The following is a 25,823-nucleotide window of genomic DNA, read 5'->3' as shown; positions in this document are numbered from 1 at the left end:
GTCAGCAACCAACACAGTCCAAAGATATGCTGGGGACAGCCCACAAGTTTGGCCATACATCCAGCGCCAACGTAGTATGACCACCACTTACTAAACCTAACCAGTCTATCCTTGGAATGTGGGATGAAACTGGAGCACTTGAGAAATTCATGCAATCACAGGGAGATACAAACTCCTTACAGACAGCAGCAGAATTGAACCAGGGTCACTGACACTGTAATACCATTACGCCACCAATGCTGTTGATGTCTTGACATATGAACCAGAATCAAGACTGGCACAACATAGCCCATCTGTTCTTTCAACACACACAAAATGCTAGCGGAACTCAACAGGCCAGGCAGCATCTACGGGGAAGAGTAATCAGTCAACATTTCGGGCCGAGACCCTCGTATCTGTTCTCTGCTTTGTGAAACATGGGAGAATAGGGAAAATTAGTGGAAAAATGGGATTGCTCTGTGAGCTGTCATGGACTTGATGGACTGAAATAGATGCCTTCAGTGTTGCAATTAAGTATGTAAATAGTGAAACAAATACTGAATTTACTCCTGATTACCAGTTATAAAATAAAGGCTACGAGTAGACACTCAGTAAGTTAAAGACAATTATGGCAATTCCCCGCCACAGCTCTGACTGTTGGTAACTTCTCCAGAAACATAAAAATCACCAAGTCTTGGGTTCAGTCCATGCCGGTGTTGAGTCAGCATGCTCATATTGGACTTGAAACCAGACCAGAAAATAATTGGTTCTGTTAAGAAGGGCGAGGCTACAGTCAGATGGAGTTCCCATTCCTTAACACTAATCCGTGAAGCCAAAGGAAAGCAAATCTGTGGATGTCATGTTGAGCTACCTGGCCTGCAATAAAAATAAGCCATTTGTCTATTTAGCACAAGCTCCTTGAATTCTATCAATTAGGAGTTAACACTGAATACCATTCTCAGAAAAGAAATTTATCCAATACAACCTGGATGGCTTATTCAGTTGGTATGCAGTTTGCTTCAGGGAGAAGCAAAAGAGAAAAAAGCAAATACACTGTGATAATTCTGGTAATATTTGATCAACAGGCTGCTGTTGGAATTCACCTGAACACTGTCACAAGTTTTGATCACCATTAAGTTATCTAGACCAACTGAAGGCCATTTGACCAGATTCTCTGTGCACATTAAGATACAACAGACAAAATCCTCTGTGATCCAAGGATTACTAAGTTCTTTACACAGAATCAAGCACTGCATCAGGCCATCCGGCCCGATGTGTCAGTGATGACTTTTTAAGAGCTGTCTTATAGTCTGACTTCACCCCCCCCCCCCCCCCACCACTGCTCTTTTCCCTTACAGATCTACCTCCAATCCACATGAAGCAACTGTAATCAGCAATGGCAAAAAGCATTTGCTATTTTAATGATTACCACTAACAACAATTACTGCAAGTGTTTGGAATCTGATTCTGTTGCAATTATGTACTCGATTGCTTTTCAATAAAGTTGCTCAGCAACTGGAATTCAAACTGCTGTACCAAGTACTTGGAACATTGGAAATACTCAACAGGACAAGTGGTGAAGAACAGTTAATGATTTGAGTTCTGATAAAGAGGTAACAAGCTAAAACATTAACTCTGCTTCTCTCTCTACGGCTGCTGCCTGACCTGATAAATTATTTTTGCTTTTATTTTTTTCTTTCGAAGGGAACTGCGATGTCACTGAAACTTGATAGGGGCAAAGTTAGGCTGAATCACTAACCATGGGAATCTAAAGAACAGGAGAGAGAGAGAAATAGATTAATGTTTTAAGTTAATAACCATTCAAGAGAGAAGTTTAAAGCCAGAACCATTTGAAATGAAACATTAACTGTTTCTCCATATACAGATGCTGCCAGACCTGCCGGGTATTTTCAGAATTCTCTTGTGTTTGGTTCAGACTTCCAGTGTATGCAGTTCAACACGTAACGTACTTTGTCCAGATACAGGCAGGTGGCTAGAAAAGCGGGCTCATCTAACAGCATCGCATGCAACATAAATCCTTCCAATGTAAAGTATCTTTGCATGGAAATCCCCAAAATACATAACCTGTAGCCCAATATACAGTATGATCCTTGTCCTTTAAAGCAATAGCCAGGGTCTGCAATGTTAAACCAAGTTCTGGAAGATGCTAAAAGATGCCAAATCTGACTAATTTTAAAACTCTTTCTTTTTGAATTTACTTCTTCCACCAACAAAGCAAACAACCAATTCACCTAAGAAGCACGCTCCTTAGATTGATTTGATGTGTTGGTAAAATAAGTTTCATTTTCGGAAGAGTGGTGCGGTTACGCCTCACAACTCCAATGACCTGCGCTCATTCCTGACCTCTGACCCCGTCTACGTGGAGTGGCACGCCCTCCCAAATACCGCACGGGTTTCTTCCAGGTGCTCAGATCCCTCCCACACCCAAAATAAATTAATTGGTGAGCAACTTGTCACTGGAAATTGCCTCAACTGTGTAAGTCGATCTGGAGGGAGTTGTTGTGAATGTAGGTAGAATTGGAGTCTGCTAGTCAGTGCAGACTTAGTGGGCTGAATGTTCTGTATGACTATGAATGTTGCAAGAGCAGGTTCTTGGAAGTAGAAAGCTGTGAGTTCAACTCTTGCTTCAGTGTTGAGCACGGTGCAAGCTGAGGAAATGATTCCCCATCAGCGATGCTCAGTTTTGGATGAGGCGTTCATCTGAGACTGCCTCTGTCCTCGCAGTTGGAAGCAAAAGGTGCCATGGTATCAGTTTGAAGAGCAGGTATTTATCCTGTGTCCTAGCAAATAATTAATAACATTCAGCCCACCATAACTAAGCTGAGCATCCCATACACATCTATACTAATCCCACTTACCAGTGTTAGGACCACTTGATGATTTAAAAGCTCATTCATATAATTTTTTTTTTAGCGTCCTCACACTTTTGAATCCTCAGTCAGCATTCCTAAAGCAGGCAGCCTGCTCACTACCACATTCCTGATGGTGGCATCTTGCCATCGGCTGCTGCATTTCCTACAAAAGGAACTTCACAGTCAACAAAGTATACTTGAAGGAAGTGACTTGGATGTTCCGAGAAGGGCAGCCGAGAGCCTTAAGTCAGCCACTGAGTTGATGGACCTCCTGTGGTAGTGCCCACAGGGTCAAGCTGAGAACAACTGGAGCTGCTTGTAGGTTTCTGGCTCCAGGTCAGAGGGATTCAGCATCTTGCCTGGGTAGCCCCCAACCTGCTGGCATGGACATCAATTTTTCTAACATCTGGTAATCTGTCCCCCCCACCCACCTTCTTATTCTGGCTTCTGCCCCCTTCCTTTCCAGTCCTAATGAAGGGTCTTCACCTGAAAATGTCAACTGTTTATCCCCCTCCATGGAAGCTGCCTTTTGCGTTTGTTGCTCTAGATTTCTGGCAACAGCAGAACCGCATGCTTTCACCTGGAACACACACAAAATGCTGGTGGAACGTAGCAGGCCAGGCAGCATCTATAGGAAGAAACACTGTTGATGTTTCAGGCCGAGACCCTTCGTCAGGACTAACTGAAAAAAGAGATAGTAAGAGATTTGAAAGTGGGAGGGGGAGGGGGAAATGCAAAATGATAGGAGAAGACAGGAGGGGGAGGGATGAAGCTAAGAGCTGGAAAGGTGATTGGCAAAAGGGATACAGAGCTGGAGAAGGGAGAGGATCATGGGACGGAATCCCTTGGAAGAAAGAAAGGAGGAGGGGAGCACCTGAGGAAGATGGTGAACAGGCAAGGAGTTATTGTGAAAAATTAGGGATGGGTTAAGAAGGGGAGAAGAGGCATTACCGGAAGTCAGAGAAATCAATGTTCATGCCATCAGGTTGGAGACTACCCAGATAAAATAAAAGGTGTTGTTCCTCCATCCTGAGTGTGGCTTCATCTCGACAGTAGAGGAGGCCATGGATTGACATATTGGAATGGGAATGGGATGTGGAATCTTTCACAGGGAGCTTCCTTTTGATATGACATGCAAAGTTATAAGGACAGGGTTTAATCCTGATTTGGGTTGTTGTTTTTGCAGAGTTTGCACATTTTCCCTGTGACTGTGTGGATTTTCTAAGAGTTTCTCTCCATGTCCCAAACAAGTGCAGATTGCTAGGCACTGCAAATTGCCCACAACGCATTGCTGAGTGGCAGAATCTGGGGAAGCCTGAGGAGAATGGGGGAATAAATAAAAAGGGATAAACATGGAATTAGTCTACGTGGGTGGGTGAAGGTTTGCACAGACCTGGTTGGCTGAAGAACCTGTTTCTATTCTGTAACTCTCTATAGCTCCAGTCATTGTCAGAATGGGAGATTTGCTGAACTTGATGTCACAGGACCAAGTCCTTCAGCCATGTCAGCTACTACGGCCTGAGCTCAAATGTCTGCAGACTTTTAAGTTATGTCACATCAAATGTTCATCCGTATGCTCCCTAAATAAGCAACGCACAAAAAGCAGGTCAGGCAGCATCTGTGGAGGAAAAGGAACAGGTGATGTTTGGGAACAAGACCATTCGTCTGATCTGACAGTTCAGATGAAAGATGTCCATCCAAAACATGAACTGTCCATCTTAAGTCTAAGTCCCATAACCCTTGACTTCTCTGACAAGGGAATTAGGACATGCCAATTCACCCTGTCTGGTGTCTAATAAGAAAGTAGTGGACATCTACATTAAACTACTGTTTATTGACTACAGTTCTGCCTTCAATACCTATGCAAAAGCAAATGCGTAAGAATGCAAGAAGCTGCAGAGAGCAGTGGACTCTGCCCAATACATCATGATAACATCCCTCCCCATCACTGGTAGTATTTACAGGCATTGCTGCCTCAAGAAGACAACATTTGTTAAACAACCCCCAGCATCTAAGCCACGCCACCTTTTACAGCAACCATCAGGCAGGAAGTACAGTCCCACACTACCGGGTCCAACAACAGTTACTTTGCTTCAAATATTCGGTCCTGAACCAACCAGAGAACCGTAATCCTACAGTTTAGCAACATTATGAACACTTTGACCATTTTGCAGCACAATTGACTTTGTTTATTTTTTTGTTCTAATTATGTTTCCATGTAAAAAAAGTATAATTTATTATCAATTTACAATTTTCTTCTGAATATCATTTAGATGATGCTACACGCAAGTGATGTGGCTGCAAGTTTTTAAATTGGACCTGTTCATACATGTACCTGAGCAGATGACAATAAGCTTGACTTTGAACTTCTCTCATTGTCAGAAAAGCAAAGCAGCAACTCCTCGACTTCAGGAAGAGGGTGCTGTGCACGTGCTCCTCTCTGCATTAACGGTGCCGAGGTCAACAGTCTGGAAGGCTGAAGTTCCGAGGACTGAACATCACCAATACCCTGTCCTGGTCTAACCACACAGACGCAAGAAAGCTCACCAGCCTCTCTAACTCCTCAAGAGGATAAAGAGCCTTCACCAATTTTTATTGGCACACCGTAGAAAGATTCTTATCTGGACACATCGCTGCTTGCTATGACAACTGCTCTGCCAAGAATACAAGAAGTTGTAGTGTTGTGGATAGAAACCAGCCTTCTTGCACTTCTTACTGCCTTGGTAAAGCAGCTCAAGGACAGCTTCTGTCTTGGCGTTGTAAGACTTTCCAACAGTACCCTTGCACCGTAAGCTGAACTCTTGCCCTCACAATCTATCTCTTGAAGGCCTTGCATCTTATTGTCTGCCTGCACTGCACTTCCTCTGTTACTGTAACACTACATTCTGCATTCTGTTATTAGCTTCCCTTGTGCTCTCCCAATGTACTGTTGTACTGAAAGGATATGTATGGATACCTGGGAACATGTGACTATAATATTAAACCAATTTACTAAGCTCACGAGGAAGGCTACCTGTGACATATTACAAGTGATCCAGAGTGGGTTTCAGAAGAGAGCGAGCAAGAGACAACTGGGTCCCCAGACATTTTTCAGCTTCTATCTTAAAGTCTTATTTTTATATTAATGATTACTGATTTCATTTCATACCAAACCAAACAGGAAGCCAAGAGATCCAGGAGGTTCTCTTTAGCAAAAAAAAGATTAGTTGAATGATGTTAACTGTAGATGCAATGAATGAACAGACTTGCATTTATACATGATGTCATTTGTTACGGAGTCGTACAGGAAGAGAACAGGCCCGTTGGTCCACCAAGTCCGCAGATCAACTTCCAAAATACACTAATGTTACTTTATTCTCACCGAATTCCCAGTAACGGCTGGCCCCCTCATTCCTATCACTCAACTTTCACACATTTGCACTCACAGGAAACCCACCCGCTCAAAGGGAGAACAGGCGAAGTCTGGACAGACGACACCCAAGGTCAGGATTGAACCAGGATCACAAGGGTTGTGAGGCAGCAGTTCTACCAGCTGCTCCACTGTGACCGCAGGATGTCCCAAAGTACCTGTGACAGTCCAATCAACTGAGATACAGGAAGTAGAGCAACCATTTCTTACCATTTAGAAAGAAATCATTCAGCCCATAAAAAGTCGATGCCAGCTTTCGAGACATTCCCAAAATAGAGTCACTGCTGCATTAGAGGAAACACGGCAACACATTTGCACACGACATTTCTAACGACCAGTGCGTCTACTTTTAGTGACTTGAAGTATCTAGAGTGGGGTTTGAACCCATAAACTTCTGTCAAAGGGAGTGGAGCAGGAGACAGTTGGATTTCCAGCATCTGCAGATTTTCTCGTGCTTGTTATTGTGTACCATTCTAATCAATTTGTTCTGTGTTAAAATTTATATTTACTTTAAATGCATTGGAGATCAATAAATTAATTGGTGCTGTAGTGACTGCATCATCTCTTCAACTGTAGTACTTCCTGAACTTCATTCATTTTCTTTTTGTGTAGGTTACGCTTCTGCTAAACACACACTCACGGGGTGAGATTTTTCACCTAAATGTGTGTGAACAGCTGAGAAAAGGAGAAAGGGGCAGGACTGCAAGGGAGCAGTAGCTGTGCTTTCAGATGCTTCATTTCATTCCCAACTGGGTCTCTACTTAGGAAGTTAAGCCAAGTCTTTCCTCTCAGGTAGGTGTGTATCTTGCTAGGGCACCATTCTGAATGCGCGGGGGAAATTTCTGTGATTCCCTTGCTCAGAGTTACCTGCAAACCAGCAGAAAAGTCCATCTAGTTGTAATTCATGAAGTGGTCTAGAGTGCAGCTGCTGCAGTGGAGGAAACAGCTCAACTGTACACAAGTTGCTACCAGAAGCTGCAGCAAAGACCAAATCCTTAACAGGAGATACAGGCAGGGAAAACTCCGCTCCATCCGCCAAAAGCAGAACTTCTCGGAGGCCAAACGTTTTAATTCCCATTCCTGTTCCGACATGTCAGTCCACGGCTCCTCTTGTGCCAAGATGAGGTCACCCTCAGGGTGGAGGAGCGACACCTAATATTCCATCTGGCATGAATATCAATTTCTCCTTCCCATAAAAAAATTCTCTCTTCTCTTCTACTCTCCTCTTCTTCTATTTCTCACTCTGGCCTCTTGCCTCTTCTCACCTGCCTATTACCTCCCCTGGATCCCCTCCTCCTTCCCTTTCTCCTATTGTCCACTTTCACCTCCTATCAGATTCATTCATCTCCAGCCCCATTATCTTTCCTACCTATCTGGCTTCACCAATCACATTCTAGCTATCCTCCTCTTGTTCCATCTTCCCTCCGCCTTTTCAGTCCCGAAGAAGAATCTCAGCCCGAAACATCAACTCTTTATTCATTCCCCTAGATGCTGCCTGACCTGCTGAGCTGCAGAGTCCCTCCAGCATTTTGAGTGTATTGCTTTGCATTTCCAGCATCTGCAGAATTTCCTGTGTTAGGGAATATCTCCCCTATTCATCTTTGAAGTACCTTCTGCGTACTTGCTCAAAGAGCAGTTTAACGGCTCACCTGAAAGTCGGCACCACCCAGCGCAGTCTCAATACCACAACGTACCCTTAGCTAAGGTTTTTGTCCTCAAGTCTCCGGAGTGACATTCAAATCCATAATCCTTCCACCTTGGATGCTGCCCACAGACAAATCCAAGAGGACAGTTTACCCAAAGGCTGCCTCCAACAGAGCATGGTTCTCTGAGGAGTCACCATATTCAACAGGGAGGGCAGAATGCTAAACTGAACCTGCAAACCATTCAAGCAGTTTTGACTTGACCTCAGTAGAAGTGGGCATTCTCACTTCTCAGCGTTTTACTGTGAGCGAGAAGCTCCTTTACCGCAGTCCAATACGTTCAGCTTCGTCAGCTCTCTAAATCAGCAGGAGTTCCCAGCTTTTTATGCTATGGACCTATACCACTAAGCAAGAGCTTGTGAACCTCTGCCTTAGACTCATGTATACTTTCAGCCTTTATTAATATCAACCCGGACTGCTAGTTACAGAAGACTCCAATAGTTGATGTTTCTCTCAGATACACATCTTGACAGCAGCACCCACCATCCAGGACCCCCACCATCGAGGCTATGCTCTCCTCATGATACTGCCATCAAGAAGATACAGGAGCCTTAGGTCCCACACCACCAGGTTCAGGAACAGTTATTACCCCTGAGCTACCAAGATCCTGAACCAGAGTGAATAATTTCACTCTTGTCACCACTGAGCTGTTTCCATAACCTATCAACTCATTTTCAAGAATCCACAACTCCTGTTCTCAATTTTACTTATTATGTTTGTTAGTTTCTTTTGTATTTACACAGTTGGTCTTACTTTTCAAATTGTTTCTGTCCATCTTTCTTTGTGTGTAGTTTTTCATTAATTGTATTGTGTTTCTTTATATCTACTGTGAATGCCCACAAGAAAATGAATCTCAAAGCAGTATGTGGTGACCTATGCATGCTTTGATAATAAATTTACATTGAACTTTGAACTTGGAAAATCTGTGATCAAGCAAACCTCTGGTGAAGGATTAAGAAGAAACCTTACTTTTACTGACAACTAGACCAATTTGAATTCATTCAATATGCCCAGTGTAATCAGAATCAGGTTTATTATCTACTTTGGAATTTGACCAGAAACACTAGTCCTTTCTCTTCTCTAGCCTGTCCAACTGTGGGCTGTTTATTTTAAATTAATTTGCAGCAACCTACCCAACAGTTCTACAAATTCCTTTTAGTGCTGTAAACACTGAGATTGGGACAACCTAAATCATTTTTATAGCAGTTCACAGGCAGGTTATCTACTCAGCACTTATGCACCAATTAGTTTTCCTTTAAGATCCAAGCTGTTTAAAGGGCCCCATTAAATGACCTCCAGTTGGATTGTAATTGCCAGGTTTGCCAACAGTTTGTGAGAGTTGTTTTATAACCAAGTGTTTCACTGTAAATAAAGCAATTATCTTCACCCTACGTCAATTTAAGCAACTGCCATGCATTACAAAGGAAATGGCTAACAAGATGTTTCTATTGCTCTGCTTGATCTGTCAAAAGCCCATCCCGCTCCATCTCCAAACAATACAAGCACAACAATCCCTTAAGTGTTATCATTTAACATTCATTGTGTGAATGTTGGGACAGCCAACATGCTGTAGGACCCAGGAGAGTAACAAAACAAAGAAATCTGGATATAGCTTCAAAGCAGTGACTGATAAGGTCACACATTTGATTGAGTGCCACCAAGTTACCACCAAGGACAGAACCTCAGAAGGCCATGGGTTCAAACAGCAATGACATTCACTTAGAGAGGACCCAAGGCAAAAAGGCTTGACTTGCGGCCAATACGTTAAAAACAGAAAGCTTTGTAAATATTCAACAGGTCAGGTGACATCCGTGGAGAGAAACATGGAGCTGTTCCAAGATCCCTATCCTTCTCTAAATTTATTTCAGATTTCCAGCATCAGCAGCCGAGACTGGAAACTGATGAATGAATGACACTGTTCAAATAGTCAGGGCATCTGACTGGCACAGCTCCAGCTGCAGGACCAAGTGCCAGGGACGTGCTGAAATTCAGGACAGCCATCATTGAGGCTATAATATAGGTCCCACTCAAATAGGGCCCTGAGTAAAAATGGCTCACACCATCCCTCATGTGAAAGAAAAGAATGACGTTATGCTGATATAACATGTGTGGATAATATATCCTGTGACATATGAAAATACTGCATTATTTACTTGCAAGTTTTATGAATGAAGTATATTTTTGAAAAAAATATTCATTCAAAACATCAAGATGGAAACCACTGCCCCAAAGCAAACATCTTGAATTCAGAACTCTTAAACAGTAACGCATGTCTTCCTCAGCTTTCAGATGCTGGAAATAACGGCAGTTACTCATCTACAGAAGCAAATCCCTCCTTAAAATGCCAATGCAACTTTTGAAGATGCAGAAAGAAATGGAAACAAGGGGAAAGGAATTCACGCTTGTGAACGTCTGAAGCCCACCACCCCTCCTTGCGCAAACTGGCAGGTTACTGTAACAATGCTAGGTTTGTCTAATGATATTTTCACCTGGTTTAATGGCCATGGATTATTTTCAGTTTGGTTGTTCCCAAAATGTGGCTCTTTAAATTATGTCCCAGGATTCATTGTGTGAATTTCAGCCTGGTTTTTCATAACCTATCCAAACTGGGTCACGTAATTGCATCATCGCTCAAGTTTTCCATCCCTTAGCACATTATTGCTAAGCAAATATACTAAAAGAACCTGTCACACTCATACATTTACAAATCACTGGACAGTATAATGTAATGCTGCCTTAGCAGCCCCACAAAGCTGGGCTTTTTATTTGCGAGCATTTTCTTCTTCCCTCCCTCCACCACACGCCCCATCCGTCCCATACACACTTTAACTGCATTCACTAAACAGAGCATGAACAGGCTTTACATGAGATTTACAACAAAAGTAAAATTGCTGTGATGATAGCGGTGGCTCACTTCGCAGCACCGTTGCCTCAAACAGATGGACATGGATCATGTCCCAAACCTGAGCACAAAGATATTGATGATTGTCTCTGCGCTGCTTAGTCTAAGGTGTTGCCCTTCAACGAGAAGTTAAAATCAGGGCCTAACTACCCCTTCAGATTCCGGAGCACCATTTTGAAGGGTGTGAGCCTTGGCCAATAATTATTCAAATGAAGAGAACTTGCCGCGCACCTAAATGGCATTACTGTATGTTGGGATCTCCCGAAACCCAGAGTGCATCAACACAAATAAAGATAATTCATGGTTACAGTCACTTGATTTCTTTGTGAGCCCATCAAAGACCACGTCTACCAGGAATTTGTCACAAGTATTTTGTGCGGCCCTGAATTACAAACACATTAAAATAATATCCCAACCCTTTAAAAGATATAATTAACTTTGTAAAAGGGAAAACATGTTTATGATTTCTAGATTGTGATGCTCATGAAAAATGTCCTACATGAAAATTACAGGATTCCATTGCTGCTGAGCAGATGTCTGGATGGAGATGGTTCAAAACAATATCTGGTGTGAAGGCTAAAGCCCGTGGATTGGACACGTCTCTCATACCCATGGGTTTCTAGGACAATGAGCTGAGTTTTCTCAATAACGCCAAGACAAGGAATTAAAAGCTTATAACTTTTAGAAGCTGGAATGATCTGAAGAAGCAGTGCCAATATAATGAGGTCTTGGGAAAGTAAGTGTGAAAAAGGGTCAATATAATGAGTCATTGGTTAGAATAACAAGGCTGGTGATGAAGCCAGATTTAGCTTTCAAGAGTGGCTAACTCTTCAGCCAGATATGGGGAGGTGAGCTGAGGACTGAAGGAGAGTCTTAAGACCAAGGTGGGACTTGTAAATCAAAAACAAAAAACAAAGGCAGATGTTGGAGATAGATGAGCACAAACCTGAGGTGCACCTTCAGCTTCAGAATGGTAGTGGGAGCAAGGGGTGAACAGAACAGGTCAAGAGACAAGTGGGCATCCAGAAGCCAAATCAACTTTACACCAGTGGAGGGATGACAGCCTGAGAGAAAAGTGGGGAGCAGCTGTAGTTATCCAATGTGCAGATTGTACTAGGAGCAACTTCCCCATTTCCCTAAGCCCCATTAATTCTCGGACATGGCACAAAAGAGAGGCTTTTCTTGAGCAAAACTGAGAAGTTGTGTTTGGAAAGAAGCTTATTCTTGTGGGAGCAATGTAATTCTGTACTGCTCAGAGTTGCAGCCCTGTGTGTCTGAGGCATTTTCATCACTCTCGTGTAAACCTAGCACTGCAAGATTCCAACCTTGGAAACTCATATTGGTAATTAGCTGAGCTATCCAAGGACAAGTCTACTGCTGATTTTGGAACAAAGATGTCTTGAATAATTTTTAATGATGTAAGTGGCATGGAATTCTTTTCCCCCCAATGCCAGTGAAACTGCTTCTGCTCTCCAAATGAACAAGGATAAGCTTCTGTTCTGCCAAAGATCCACTATGCTGGTAGTTGCAATGGATTAGCAGACAACTGTTTCACCTCCAAGACCCTGGAACAGATCCAGCCCAGAAGGATGAAAGGAAGGGAAACCTTCCCTCTCTTTGCTTGTTGGCCAGGGGTCTGCATGAAGTGAACCAAGTTCCCAGTTGGGTTGAAGTTCAGCACAAAGCAAGCCATAAATCGGCATTAAGTTGTCTGCTTTGTCCAGAGGTCACAAGGACACACTGTATCCTTACCATGCACCAAGCAATGATGCTGTAAATATTGCAGTGCCTTTCTACTCAGATTCCCATTTGGCATGTGTGATTTTAATCAGATAATGCCACAGCTAAGAATCTACATCTGGGCAGTTCCAAGGTTGTAAGGAGGTGAGCTTTGCAGGGATTTCGGGATACCAGCAAGAACAGACAGTGTCCAAGGTAATGATACGCCGACTGCTGCCCATGGTGGACCCAATGCTTCCACGCTGCACTGGCTATGGATGTGTTTGGATAACGGGCCTCAATGAAAATTCCATTACAAACAGGGAATAAAAATTAAGAGGAAATTAAGGGTAAGTTAAATTTAAAGGGAAATTCAGTGAAATATGATTGCATTGAGAATGCATTCCAGTCATGAAATGCATCAGTGAACAGCCCTCTCTCCAAAGATAGCAATGAATGGACAATACCCTTACCAGGTTGCAGTGTGATGTCAAAGCCATTGATGAAATGGTATATAATTTTAGCAGAGCTAAAAAAAATTAGTCTGCTCCTCAACACCAAGCCACTAGCTGCCCCACACCACACCAATCTCATGTGGATGGTGTCTACTTAGGAATTAGACTCATGAAGTTCTTACCAAAGGCTTTGAAGCTGATATTTGAAGAGTGGCCTCAAAGGGTTTCTGTACTTTTCAATAAAGCTCTCTTCACATACCGGGTCTTTGCATCAGCAAGCAGACTCCCTGAGTTATCAGGATAACCCTGAAGGTCGAAGTGCCTGGAGCCATCCCATTCTATTCATTACAACTTTCATCAGGCACTTCCATTAGCAGGGCTCGCGGGTGCGCCTCTGCATGAAGTTCGTGGGCTCGAGCTCTGCTCCATGATGTGGTTTGACGATGCAATGTGGTACACAGGAGACCCTGGACTGCTGTGAAACAAGTACCCATCTGCCTTCTCAGGTGGACGTAACAGGCGCTTGGCTCTTTCCAGAGGAGTGCTGCGGAATCCCACCAGCGTCATTGAAATATGACTTACAGTCAATATCTCATTGCAGGCCGAGTCCCAGCTACACTCAAGTTAGCTGCTGGCCTGCCTTTGCTGGTTACAGTGCAGCATGACCTCACATCTAGAGTCAGCCCAAGCTGCTGCAGTGGGACGGACTGCTGGAGGAACTCTGCATCTATGGAGGGGAATAGACAGTCCATGTTTTGGGCCGAGATCCTTTATCAGGACTGGAAAGGAAGGGGACAGCCAGGAGAAGAAAGTGGGGGGTGGGGGGGGGGGGGGAGGAGAGCAGTGGGAGGAGTACCAGCTGGCAGATGATAAGTGATGACAGGTGAGGGGGGAATGTGGGTGGGTGAAGCTGAGAGATGATAGGAGGAAGAGGCAGAAGGCTTAGGAAGAAGGAATCTAATAGGACAGGACAGTGGAGCAAAAGGGAGGTGGGGAACCTGGAGGTGGGGGTGGTGGTGAACGGTAGGTCACGAAGATGAGGAAGGAGAAAAGAAGGGGTAAAGGAGTCATAAGACTGGGGTAAACGAGAAGGGGAAGGGGGAAGGGGGGGAGAGCAGAAAGAGGAAAGTGGTTAGCAGGAGTTAGAGAAATCAATGTTGCTACAATGGAATTTTGGTCCTGGTTGAAAGATTATCCTTAAAATGGTAAAACTCAAAGATTCTCAACCTATAAACTATATCTTTCACCAATATTCAGTGATGGGATTGCAATAGAAAGATAATAATCAGCTCAAAATTAAAAGATGGAAGAGGGCTATTACATGTTCTAGCACCATCCCATCATCCATTAGCAAATGCCCCAGCTCCTTTCACATATATTGTTCCTTATCCCTGTGTCACCTACCAAAAATCTACTGTCCCCACTCTTGCACCAATGTCCAAACACTGTTTCGGACAGTTCCATACATTTGTCATCCTTAGCGTGGGGGGGGGGGGGGGGGGAGTGCTTTCTGATTTTGCTCCTAAACAACCTGAGGACTGGACTTGATGAAGTCACTCTGAGAAAAGAATTAAAGGGTTAAATAATCACCTTCTGTGTCATGAGAAAGTGGGTAAATACAAGCCTGACTGGGCTAATTAGGTGGTTTTTAGGAGAACAATCCAGTAGTTTGAAACTATTTATTTTATTCCAGACTTACTGAATTTATTCTATTTGAATCCCCCACACTGGTGCAGCTGGCAGAGCTGCTCCCTCACAGTGTCAGCAACCCAGGTTCAGTGCTGACTCCATTTCCTCCCACCTCGCTCTGTAAGTCAGTTGATTGGCTGCTCTAAATTGTCCCTGGGCTGTAGGTGGAGTGAGTGCGCAAAGTTGATATGTGGAGAAAAGACTAAAGGGAAAATTGGGGGGGGGGGGGGGGGGTGGAGAGAGAACAAGATTACTCCAGTATAGATTTGATGGGCCGAATTGGCCTACTTCTCACTCATCTGGAAACTGCAATGATTATGACTCAACCTTATCGATCCAGATCACAAGTACAAACATCTAGACACAAGAGTCACCAGAACATCATATAATTCACGGAAACAGGCCCTACTGATTAATCAAACAAGCCTCTTCCCTTCATCTCATCCAATCATTCTAAAGAGGCCCTATTATGTCAGCAGCTTTGGCAATGAAGCCAGCATGATCAAGCCATTCTGCATGTGCAGAGTCACTTATGTATTCAAGAGAAAATATTGATCTGGGTGGAAGACATAAACATGGCAATTCTGTTTAACAGCACTCCTAACAGTAAAGAATTCATCTTGCAGCAAGTTTATACGTTGTCAACTGGTGCTAATTTGTAGATCAGGAATTCCCAACCTTTTTTATGCCATGGACCCCTACCATTAACCGAGGGGTCTGTGCACCCAGGTTGGGACCTGAGGCCTAGGTACTATTGGATCAGTCCCAGCTGACAATCTCAGACAGCTATCTCTACTGCAGAGCCAAAGGAGCTTCACACCGCGAGCCCTGTAACAGTAAAGTAACCCTCAGTATGGGTTCAGCAATCTCCAACCACTTCCAAATCCAAGTTTGTTAACAACAGAAAATGCTGGGAACACTCTCCAGATCAAGAGGCTTCTTTGGAGGGGTCACTGACCTGCAAGCATTGACTTTGCTCTCTCTGGACAGACATTGCCTCACTGGCTGAGTAGAACCAGCATTTCATTGCTGAGATTTTCGGTCTCTGCAGTATTTTGCTTTTAAAATATGAAATATGTTCTTCTCATAAAATAAGCTTTTTCCTTCACTAACCATCAGTGATGCCTTACCAGGGTAACTTAGAAATGTTGCCGCATATTTTTTAGCATGCTTCACCTACCTTGAACCCTCATACTGGAGCCATTGTGCTTGGAGTCTTTACTAACTAGTTGCTTTATCCAAAGGGTCGGTGCTGTAATCTCTGAAACAGAGCAAAATCAAGACATTTGCACATGAACTGCTGTGCTGAAAATTCATTTTTAAATTATTTGCTATCAGAAATTTAAAACGTGATCTGGTTCAACTTTCAAGCATACTAAATGTGGTCCGTTCGATCAGTGAGTGATACAGTTTCCTGGCAATTAAGAGTCTCATTGTGCACAAGCATGTCATTGACATTTGTCGACAGGGTGTTGAAGCCAACTGGTGTCCTGATAAAGTAAATGACAAACCTGAGAGCATCTGCAGTGGAAATGAAAAGGCACATTAAAGCAGAGCCATTTGCAGGAATCAGGGAGCAGGGAGCGGGAACTGACCAGTTCTGTGCAAGGTCTCTAAGTCATGAGAACAGACACAGAGGTGAGATGAATGGGGCAATCACTAAGCATAAAAACAATTTAAAGGTCGGCATTTTGTATTTGTTCCTCTGGATTTCCAGCATCTGCAGAATTACATGTGTTTACAATTTAGAGGAGATGGGTATCTCAGACCCACCTTCCATACAAGGTCAGACCCTTCTTAAGTAACCCTGAAGCAGGCCACAACACTTCAATACGCCAGTGTGTAAAGCCATTGCCATCAACCTCACACGGCTGCACACAAGTGAGGTCAAAACAAGCATTCCATGGCATTAGGTTTCACTCTGTACACTTGATATGCTTGTCATGTTCTGTACCCAGCGGACCCAGGTGTAATCTGTGCACTGTTAATGAACTAAGTCCCCTATCAGATTTAGAGTTGGGTATTCGATAAGATTCCGTCATCCGGCACACAATATTTCTGGAAGATTTTTTAAAATGCATCAGAAAATACAACCGCATACTAGTACTTCAAAGATCCTCTGCTTTCTATTAGAGGCAAAACAAATCATCAAAAGATCAGTGGGGTTAAAATTTATCTTCACACTAACGTGCCATATCGAACAGGGTATGCCTTGCTTCCAAAATGTAACTGTTGTTTAAAAGAACCAAGCTTCAGAAGTACAACACACTGCCCCTTTGAGAGGTGGGTGCCTTGCGCTGAGCAAAGGTCTTAAATTCAAATGACAGACTGAGGGAGTTTCTCCAACAGTAACTTTGGAAGATAATACTTAGATAATAAAAGTACTTTGAATCTTTAATAGAAATAAAATGGTATATTTATTTATTGGAACAGGCCCTTTCGGCCTTCGAACCACACTGCCCAGCAACCTCCTGATTTAACCCTTGTCTAATCAAGTGACAATTTACAAAAACCAATTAACCCACCGATATGTCTTTGGACTGTGGGAGGAAACCGCAGTACCCGGATTAAATCCAGGTATTTCACAGGAAGGACATACAGATGATGTTGGAATTGAACTCTGAACTCCGAGGCCCTGAACTGGAATTGTGTACATGTTGACATCTCTATCTGTGTAATAAAGGAGTGTATGTTTGGCAGTTCACATTTCTCTCCCATGTCAGCTACGCGATGAGACAAGCGAGCTACAGTGGTTGCGCTGGTCACTCGTTCTACCCACAATGTCGTTCACCGAAATCACTCTAGTTAACTTCAACAATCTCCTCAAGTGGGTAAGGGTGTGTCTGCATTGGGCAAATAAGGGCCTTATTTTCTGCAAGAAAATGTTGTCCCTTTCTGTAACCCTGAGCAACTTCAGTATTTTACCCAGCCAAGATCTACCCAGAGACATGAAAAGGATCCAAACCACAAGTTGGATTAGTCAAAATACTCGACAACACTGGCTCCAGCTCAGGACCTAAACAGATGGGCGTTTTAAAAGGGGATTGGAAAAGGGCCATTTAAAAATAAATTCTATATAGTGGGCACATTGTAAAGTCATCTGTGAGATATGTTTCAGAATGCACAAGTTGTAGCTGTTGTTATCCACTTGTCAAAAGCAATAATTCCCAAAAGTGTATGTCCTTGTTCACTGACTCATAGAACCCTTGCACTCATCTGGGGCCTGTACGTGTAACACTTTGATAATGCGTAGAGCTTCATTAATTGTAGTCTTAATTCTGTAGTGAAGAGCAGCGTTGAATTCCGCGCCCAGGTGCCTGACAACACTTATCCTGGCCGAGCTGGGAGCTGTGCCGTCCCAGTTGACTGCATAACTTTCCCATGCACAGAGAAAGTAAATTATTCAAGGGGAATTTGAAACAAAAACACTTATTGGGAGATCAAACAGAAGCTGTGTCTGGGAAACAAAGCTACTCCTCCACAGCCCTCTGCGTCCCTGTGTTGTGGGTGGATGGTCAGGCATCCAGCACCAGCTCAGGGTCAAAGCAGTGCTCAATTTCAAAATCAACACGTTTTTTTCCTCTCTAGCAGCTCTCTCTTTTCCACCAGTGAAGGCAGTGACTCCAGTTAAACTCTGTTCTGCAGTAACTCACTGGTCAGTGTCAGCAGGCTCACCGACCACAAGCCACACTCACGCACAGACACAAACCCTGGCAGAAACACACACACACTTCGTGCCACATATACTGTAGACATAGAGGCATACACACCCCTCACCCACCCGCGTGCACACACAGAGACAGGCAGACACATATTTCCACTGATATCACTGGAAACCAATCCAGTGCAGAAAGCATTCAGGTGAATTTTCCCAATTCCAGCGATTTCAAGGCCTGTCGCCGTGTTACCATCACTGCCTTGGCATAGGTCAACAGCATAATTAGAACTCAGGAATAAAATCCAAATTGCTCGGTCTTAAGTGAATTAACGTCACTGCATGCATTCGAACACAATGCCGGTTAAGTGAGTGTGTAAAAAGTCTATATTGCATTGCACTAGGGAAGTGCAATGTAAGCAACAGCAACAATCTCATAGTAAACACAGTATTCTAAAAGCTCATTAAATTCAGAAAAACTACGAACTGAAACTTGGCAGATGATTTTTCTGCAACAGTGCCGATTTCTACCACGTTACTCTACCACTGTGGACTATTCCCACAAAGCAACGCCATCACAGCTTTTGAACCATAGAGGTTTTTCACTTTGGAGGTTTTACATCAGGTTGCATATGTTTTCCATTCCATCAAAGCAAGGGTGTAATGCTGAGGCTTTGTAAAGCACTGGTGAGGCCTCACTTGGAATATTGTGAGCAGTTTTGGGCCCCTTTTCGAAGAATTTTGTGCTGACATTGGAGAGGGTTCAAAGGAGGTTCACAAAAATGATTTTGGGATTGAAAGGATTGTCATATGAGGAGCGTTTAATGGCTCTGGGATTCTGCTCACTGGAATTCAGAAGAATGAGGGGTGACCTCATTGAAACGTTGAACGTTGAAAGGCCTCGAGAGAGTGGATCTGGAGAGGATGTTTCGTATGGTGGGGGAGTCTAAGACCAGGGGACACAGGCTCAGAATGGAGGGGCACCTTTTTAGAACAGAGCTGAGGAGGAATTCCCTTAGCCATAGTGTGGTGAATTTATGGAATTCTTTGCCACGGGCAGCTATGGAGGCCAAGTCATGGCCAAGTTTAGGTACAGGTTGATAGATTCTTGATTAGTCAGGGCATGAAGGGATACGGGGAGAAGGCAGGAGACTGGGGCTGAAAGGAAAAATGGATCAGTCATGATGAAATGGCAGAGCAGACTCAATGGGCCAAATGGCCTAATTCTGCTCCTTTATTGTATGGTCTTATAATCCTTTTGCCCTTCCTCCTAGCCCAGTTTATCCCTCACTGCAGGAGTGGAATCAAGAAGTTTTATTGCAATTGCCTGAAATCTTGGTAGGACTGTACCTGGAGTTTTGTTTGAAGTTTTGGTCTCTTTATCTGAAGATATTCTTGTCATAAAGGGAGTGTAGCACAAATGGATTCCAGGAATAGTGAGTTTGCCATGAGGAGAGACTGAGTGGACAGGGATTATACTCTCTAGTGTTTAGAAGGATAAAGGGAGATCTTATCAGAACTTACACCATTCTTAAAGAACTTGTCAGGCTAAATGCAGGGAGGGAGGACGTTTCCCCTGACTGAGGAGTACAGGACCAGAGTACACTTTGAGAATAAGGAGTAGGCCATTTGCAATTGAGATGAGGAGAAATATGCTCTTTGAGAAGGTAAAGAAGCTTAACCCAGGAAGGCCCAGTCAGCAGGTTTCTGGGCGTTAAGGGATTTGAGTGTTAAAGGGTCAGTAGCAGAATATCAAGTAGAAGATCAGCCATGATTTTCATGAATGGTGACAAGGCCAGATGGCCTGCTCCTCCTCCCATTTATTATGTTTCTTATGTAGACTATCAACACCAACCCTTGGGCCATAACCACACCAAGCAGAGATTTGTTCGCAGTTTATTTCTTTAAACAGGAAACACCAATTTCTAGCAGACTGAAGTACAGTGTTGAAGACTGCACAAAGCCTTTTTGTCAATAATATCCCCAACAAAAGTCATTCAGCTGACCTGAAAAAGTTAGGTGTCCAAACCACACCAGCAGATTCCACTTCAAAGGGATTTTAGGTACTTTGCAGGGACTGCAGGAGCTGTAGATTACTAGACATGTGGGGTACTCATAAAATGATTCTAATAAAACTGAATGTGTTTGGCAGTGATATTAGGACAATGAAATCCACTAACACACTCCTACACACCAACCCACTTTCCCACCCATACCTTCTGGGACTTTGCGATTCCCTAGTAAAATTCAATCATAATTCTTTTTGGTTGCTAATGTGCCCTATTAGTTCCCAGCTTCCTGAATCAGCAGTTTAATCCACAGTAACGGAATCTCACTCAAACACACATATCTCAACGAGACTTAGACTTGCAAAGTTGATACTCTTCCTTCTTGGGTCGGTTCAAATTCGCAACTTCTCTTTCTTCCTACCGACAGACTTCTGAGCTGCGCTGATCTGTCCTGAACCAGCATGTAAAAATGGCAGAAATGCTAGGAGACCAAAGTTCAAAGGTCACACCCATTCATGGAGTGAATGCCCAAATTGTTTGTCTAATCAATAGTGAACCAAATCTTGATGTTAAACTTTCAGTATCAAAAGTTTAACTTCACCACTGACTAAAAATGAAGGTGAATATGGGGAGCTGGTAGGTTACAGAAATGGGGAGTTGGCGTTGGAAATATTCAGCTACAATATTTATTGGTCAAAACACTGGAGGTCCAGAGATTAGGGATGAGGAAGGATCGGTTCAACACTGATCACAAAATCAACATAGAAGCCATGCTTCTATTGGTTCTGGCAGAGGTGTAACAAGTTACAGGATTGGCCGAAACACTGGAAAATGAAATGATCAGGTTGAAATAAGAAGTACCCACCTACAGTTAAGGTGGAAGTTGGGTGGGGGACTGGCCTTAGTTTTTCACATGTTAATTTATTGAACAGGGAACATGTGGAACTGGTACAGATCAGGAGATGAGTTCTGGAAGAAATCAGCCAGTCTTATTGAATGAGGTGGATAGCCTTGAGGGATCAAGTAGGTCTCACTCCTGATTTCTCTGGTTTGTTCTTATGACTTAAGCTGCTCACATTCAATTTTTATCTCATTTACTCCCACTCCCCTCTGTCCTTCCAAAGACAAGCAGGTCTACGTGCTCTGATCACTAAAGTTCAGTATTGAACACCTGGCTTTTTCAGTTAGTGCAGTGTCACTCAAATGAAACAGGATAGGACCTACATAATGACAGAATACTGATTCTGTGTCTGAGCAACACTAGCGATCTCTACCCCCACTCTCACATCCTACACTTTGCCTGTCCATGCTGGCAAATTTATTGTGGGGTCAAATCGTTCTTGTAAGTGAGTTAGATTCACCTCATTTTCTTTTAATGGTTAGTTCGCTGCAGAAAGCAGTCCTTCTGCAAGGCACTGGAGTCAACAAAAGACACTCAACTTTGACATGTGAGTCAAGTGGTGTCTGTGTAATACCCTCAAGCCCTGGCAACAGAGTGGAGATTACCACATTACCCCTCGCTCTTTTCAGCCTAGACCACAGTATTCGATGGTACTCTGCTCCATTAATCATTAAATGGCACAAGACAGCAATTGGGGCACATTTCACTGTGATCCTCATTCTGACTTCTCTCACCTCCCCACTCATTCCATTGCTTCCCTTTTGTTTAACAAACCTGGGATAGAAATGTGCTTATTCCAAAAGAACAAGCATTAAAAACCATTACTATGCCGAGTTACTTAAAAATTAAGCCTTATCATTGCACAGTTTTGCACAAGGTGACATTTAGACCTCTTATCTCTATGTCATGCAATGCCTATTTGTTCATGACTCACTCACTACCTTCCACTCAGTGCTGTATTGGTCAAAGGAAATCCCAGCCTGGTTACTTAAAACCCCACTGTCCGTGCTTGAAGGTGATGGTCAACATGGTAGCATTTCTAAAACTGTACATCTTTTATCAAAGGAAAGGACCTCGAGAAGATTAGATTCACAGAAGCAGAGTCATAAGGTATGGCAACCAGTCTTCAACTCACTGACCATCAAGCACACTAATCTCTCTTTATTTTCCCCATGTGGCCTTCCCATCCCATGCTCCGGCTGGCCACCTCACGAGAACCAATTTGCAGTGGCCAACTAACCTTCTGGGACACGGGAACACCTGGGGGAACGCAGTGAGCTCACAGGGCAAACAGAGAAATTCCAGATATACGATACCAGAACTCGGGTTCAAACCCGGCTCACTGGAGCTGAGAGGCTGTGCCTCTGTGCTACCCTGTGCAGGATTCCCTAAAGGTTTATTTGCAGGTTGAGTCACCGGTGAGGAATCCAAATGTGATATTAGCGTACATTTCCAGAGGAATAGAATATAAAAGCAAGGATGTAATGTTGAGCCTTTATAAGGCACTAGTGAGGCTCACTTGGAGTATTATGAGCAGTTTTGAGCCTTTTATCTAAGAAAGGATGTGCTGACATTGAAGGGGGCTCAAAGGAGGTTCACAAAAATGAAAAGCTTATCATATGAGGAGACTTTGATGGCTCTGAGCCTGTACTCACTGGAATTCAGAAGAATGAGAAGGGATCTCATTGAAACCTATTGAAATTTGAAGGGCCTCAATAGAGTGGATGTGGTGAGGATGTTTTCTATAGTGGGGGAGTCTGAGGCCAGAGGACACAGCCTCAGAATAGAGGAAAGTCCATTTAAAACAGAGATGAAGGGGAATTTCTTTAGCCAGACAGTAGTGAATCTTTGAAATTCATTGCCACAGGCGGCAGTGGAGGCCAAGCAATTGGGTATATTTCAGGCAGAGAATGATAGATTCTTGTTAAGTTAGGGCAGAAGGCAAGAGACTGAGGTTGAGAGGAAAATTGGCTCAGCCATGATGAAATGGTGAAGCAGACTCGATGGGCCAAATGGCCAAATTCTGCTCCTATGTCTTATGGTGTAAAACAGATGCTATCAGATTAAGAAAAGAAACAGGGAAAAATTAATCACTGACATAATATTATTCAACTTGATACCATCCTCGAAAATTGTAATTCATTCAAGTAGTAAATGAATTTCAATTTTCTTCCCCCATTGAAAGAAGAAATTGTTTCTCTAAAAAGGAACATATGATGGCTAACTCCTCCCCCCACCATGCCCATCAAACATCAATTAGAAAAAGACGCCAGATCAAAGAAAGATGATCAAAACCAACTCACCGTCTCCATCAAACACCGGCTGGGTTTCCGCTGTTGGCGTAGGCTTCGAGACGTCTTCTGAGTTCAATGTTAGAAAGAATTGAAAAGAAACTACCATTATTGAGGTAAATACTATCTACTCTCCAGCACTATTGAATGATGGGATTTGCACATGGCCCGGCCACTTGGTGAACAAAACAGAAAGGAACGGACTAAAGCAGCAACAAAACGAAGCAGACAGTGCACAGAAAGCCAGGACAGAGAACCACCTCAGAAAAACGTGCAGAACAAACACCAGACGCTTCCCAGAGTCAGCCGATTACAGGGATAGGGGCACAAGGAGAGTGAGACAGGCACAGGACATGCATTATACACAATGAAGATCGAAATATAGATGAAGAAGACATTTCATTATGCCACTCTAGACAAGACACAAAACCATTTAAAAATAAATTCAGACACGAGCACACTGGAATTTGAAGGAACACTTTTTCAATTTAATTTAATGACTTTGGTTGATATGAATAAATAATCAGCTGGTGCAAAACTTAAGTTCTGACCTTTACACCAAATTCAGGCTGACGGGGTTAGGAGTTCAATAGCTCATGTTTTCCAATAGATATCCGGCTTGCCTTTGTTGCATTTTGATGGCCGCTGAAGCATCCTGTTCCTCTGGCGAGGATTATGACCCAGTCAGACGGAGTATTCAGTTCATGAAGAAACCCCTTACATTACCCTTTCTGATGGCAGATTCTTCTCCCATTAGCTTTGCAGGTAAGGATACTTCTGTGATACCAGACCTTAGGAAGACTATTCCTGCTCCAACATTGCAAGGGATCCCTCTCCCTATGGTCCACTTGAGCGTCTAAAGCAACTTAGCAAGTCTCATCTTCCCACGTGGAGCAAGGATAAAGACAGCCACTGGAGCACATAAAGAATCACCAATACTCCCGAGGTTAACCCAGAACCAAAAGAAGATCACATTTCAGTCTCCTGAACACGTCTCCAAGCGATCCAGGCAGATAACCACACAAGCATTTAAAAAGGACATCAACTGATTTTCCTTGAAGTTTAGTTATGTATTTCAAAACAATACCGAGCAGCCGATTCTGGTGGAAAGCTGCAAGATCGTTGCAGACATTTGTCCAGCTACAGCTGCTGACCACATCCACTATGATACAGGCTGTCAACACGTGGCTTACTGGGAACGGACGAGATTAGCCTCCACTGTGACAGCGCCAGCCAGGTGAGCAGAAGGCCGCTGCCCTCACCCTCCGGCATCCGTAAGTGGGATCAGAGAGGGCTCTGCACTGAAAATTCTGAGGCAGGAGGATCGGATGATAAGACTTAGAGGAATAAAATTGGTCTAGCCATGATCACAGTAACAGGCCGAGCAGGCTTGAGCGGCCAGGTTGTTGACTCCTGCGCCCAAATGCAAATATAAAAACCAATTTAAAAAAAAGATGATTACCAAACAACTGAATAAAAAAACGAAATAGCTGCAATGGGTGCCAGTCAGATAAATTTAACACTGTGCAGTAGGAATAAATGTTTTTCCACCTCTCCTCATTTTCATCAACTTCAAAAAGGTCACTCAGGACGGACCCAAAGCTGTGCTGGATCTGCCACCATCTGCTTTACCCCAGCCGCTCTTGGCTTACTTTCATCAGTACCATAGACTTCCAGGTCTTTTTCAAAACGCGCTCCTTCCCAACATGACAAACTTTTCCTTTGTTTCTGCCACTCTGACACAGACGCAGCTTGTATACTCCACCTGAGCCATCAGTGAAGGGTCCTGAGTGTGACAGTAGTGGAGTAGACCGCAGATGGGAGCATGGCTCAGAGGCTTCCCGTTCCAGATCCTCTGAAAAGGCCTGTTGTTATTCATCTGCAACATGTCATCCTGAAAACAAGCTCCATTCCCTGAGAACTGCTTGTACCTATTTAGGATCAAAAGACACACACACACACACACACACACACACACACACACACACACACACACACACACACACACACACACACACACACACACACACACACACACACACACACACACACACACACACACACACACACACACACACACACACACACACACCACCCGCAGGAACTCAGCAGATCAGATAGCATCAATGGACTGATGAATGGCCTAAAATGTCGACTGTTCATTTTCCTCCACAGAGGCTGCCTGGCCGGCTGAGTTTCTTCTCCAGCTTGTGTGTGCTGTTGCAGATTTCCAGCATC

The 25,823-nt window shown here is 43.5% G+C and overlaps 1 protein-coding gene across 6 annotated transcripts in view; it reads right to left on the bottom strand.

Annotated features, from left to right (window-relative positions):
* Positions 1-25,823, bottom strand: part of smoc1 (SPARC related modular calcium binding 1) — a 239,103-nt gene that overhangs the window by 142,914 nt on the left and 70,366 nt on the right. For 3 of the 6 annotated variants that reach the window (XM_073040224.1, XM_073040225.1, XM_073040229.1), the window contains exons 6-7: positions 23,598-23,687; positions 15,910-15,990 (exon numbers count right to left, since the gene is read on the bottom strand). The exons of 1 other annotated variant lie outside the window; for it this stretch is intronic. In XM_073040224.1, the coding sequence (XP_072896325.1) occupies positions 15,910-15,990; positions 23,598-23,687 (171 nt within the window). The remainder of the gene's footprint in view (positions 1-15,909; positions 15,991-23,597; positions 23,688-25,823) is intronic. 2 more of the 6 variants (XM_073040226.1, XM_073040228.1) reach the window with 2 other exon arrangements.

This window comes from Hemitrygon akajei, chromosome 3 (assembly GCF_048418815.1).
Source record: "Hemitrygon akajei chromosome 3, sHemAka1.3, whole genome shotgun sequence".
Taxonomy (NCBI): domain Eukaryota; kingdom Metazoa; phylum Chordata; class Chondrichthyes; order Myliobatiformes; family Dasyatidae; genus Hemitrygon; species Hemitrygon akajei.
The sequence above is the reverse complement of the archived record's forward strand: the minus strand, read 5'-3'. Positions and strand labels throughout refer to the sequence as shown.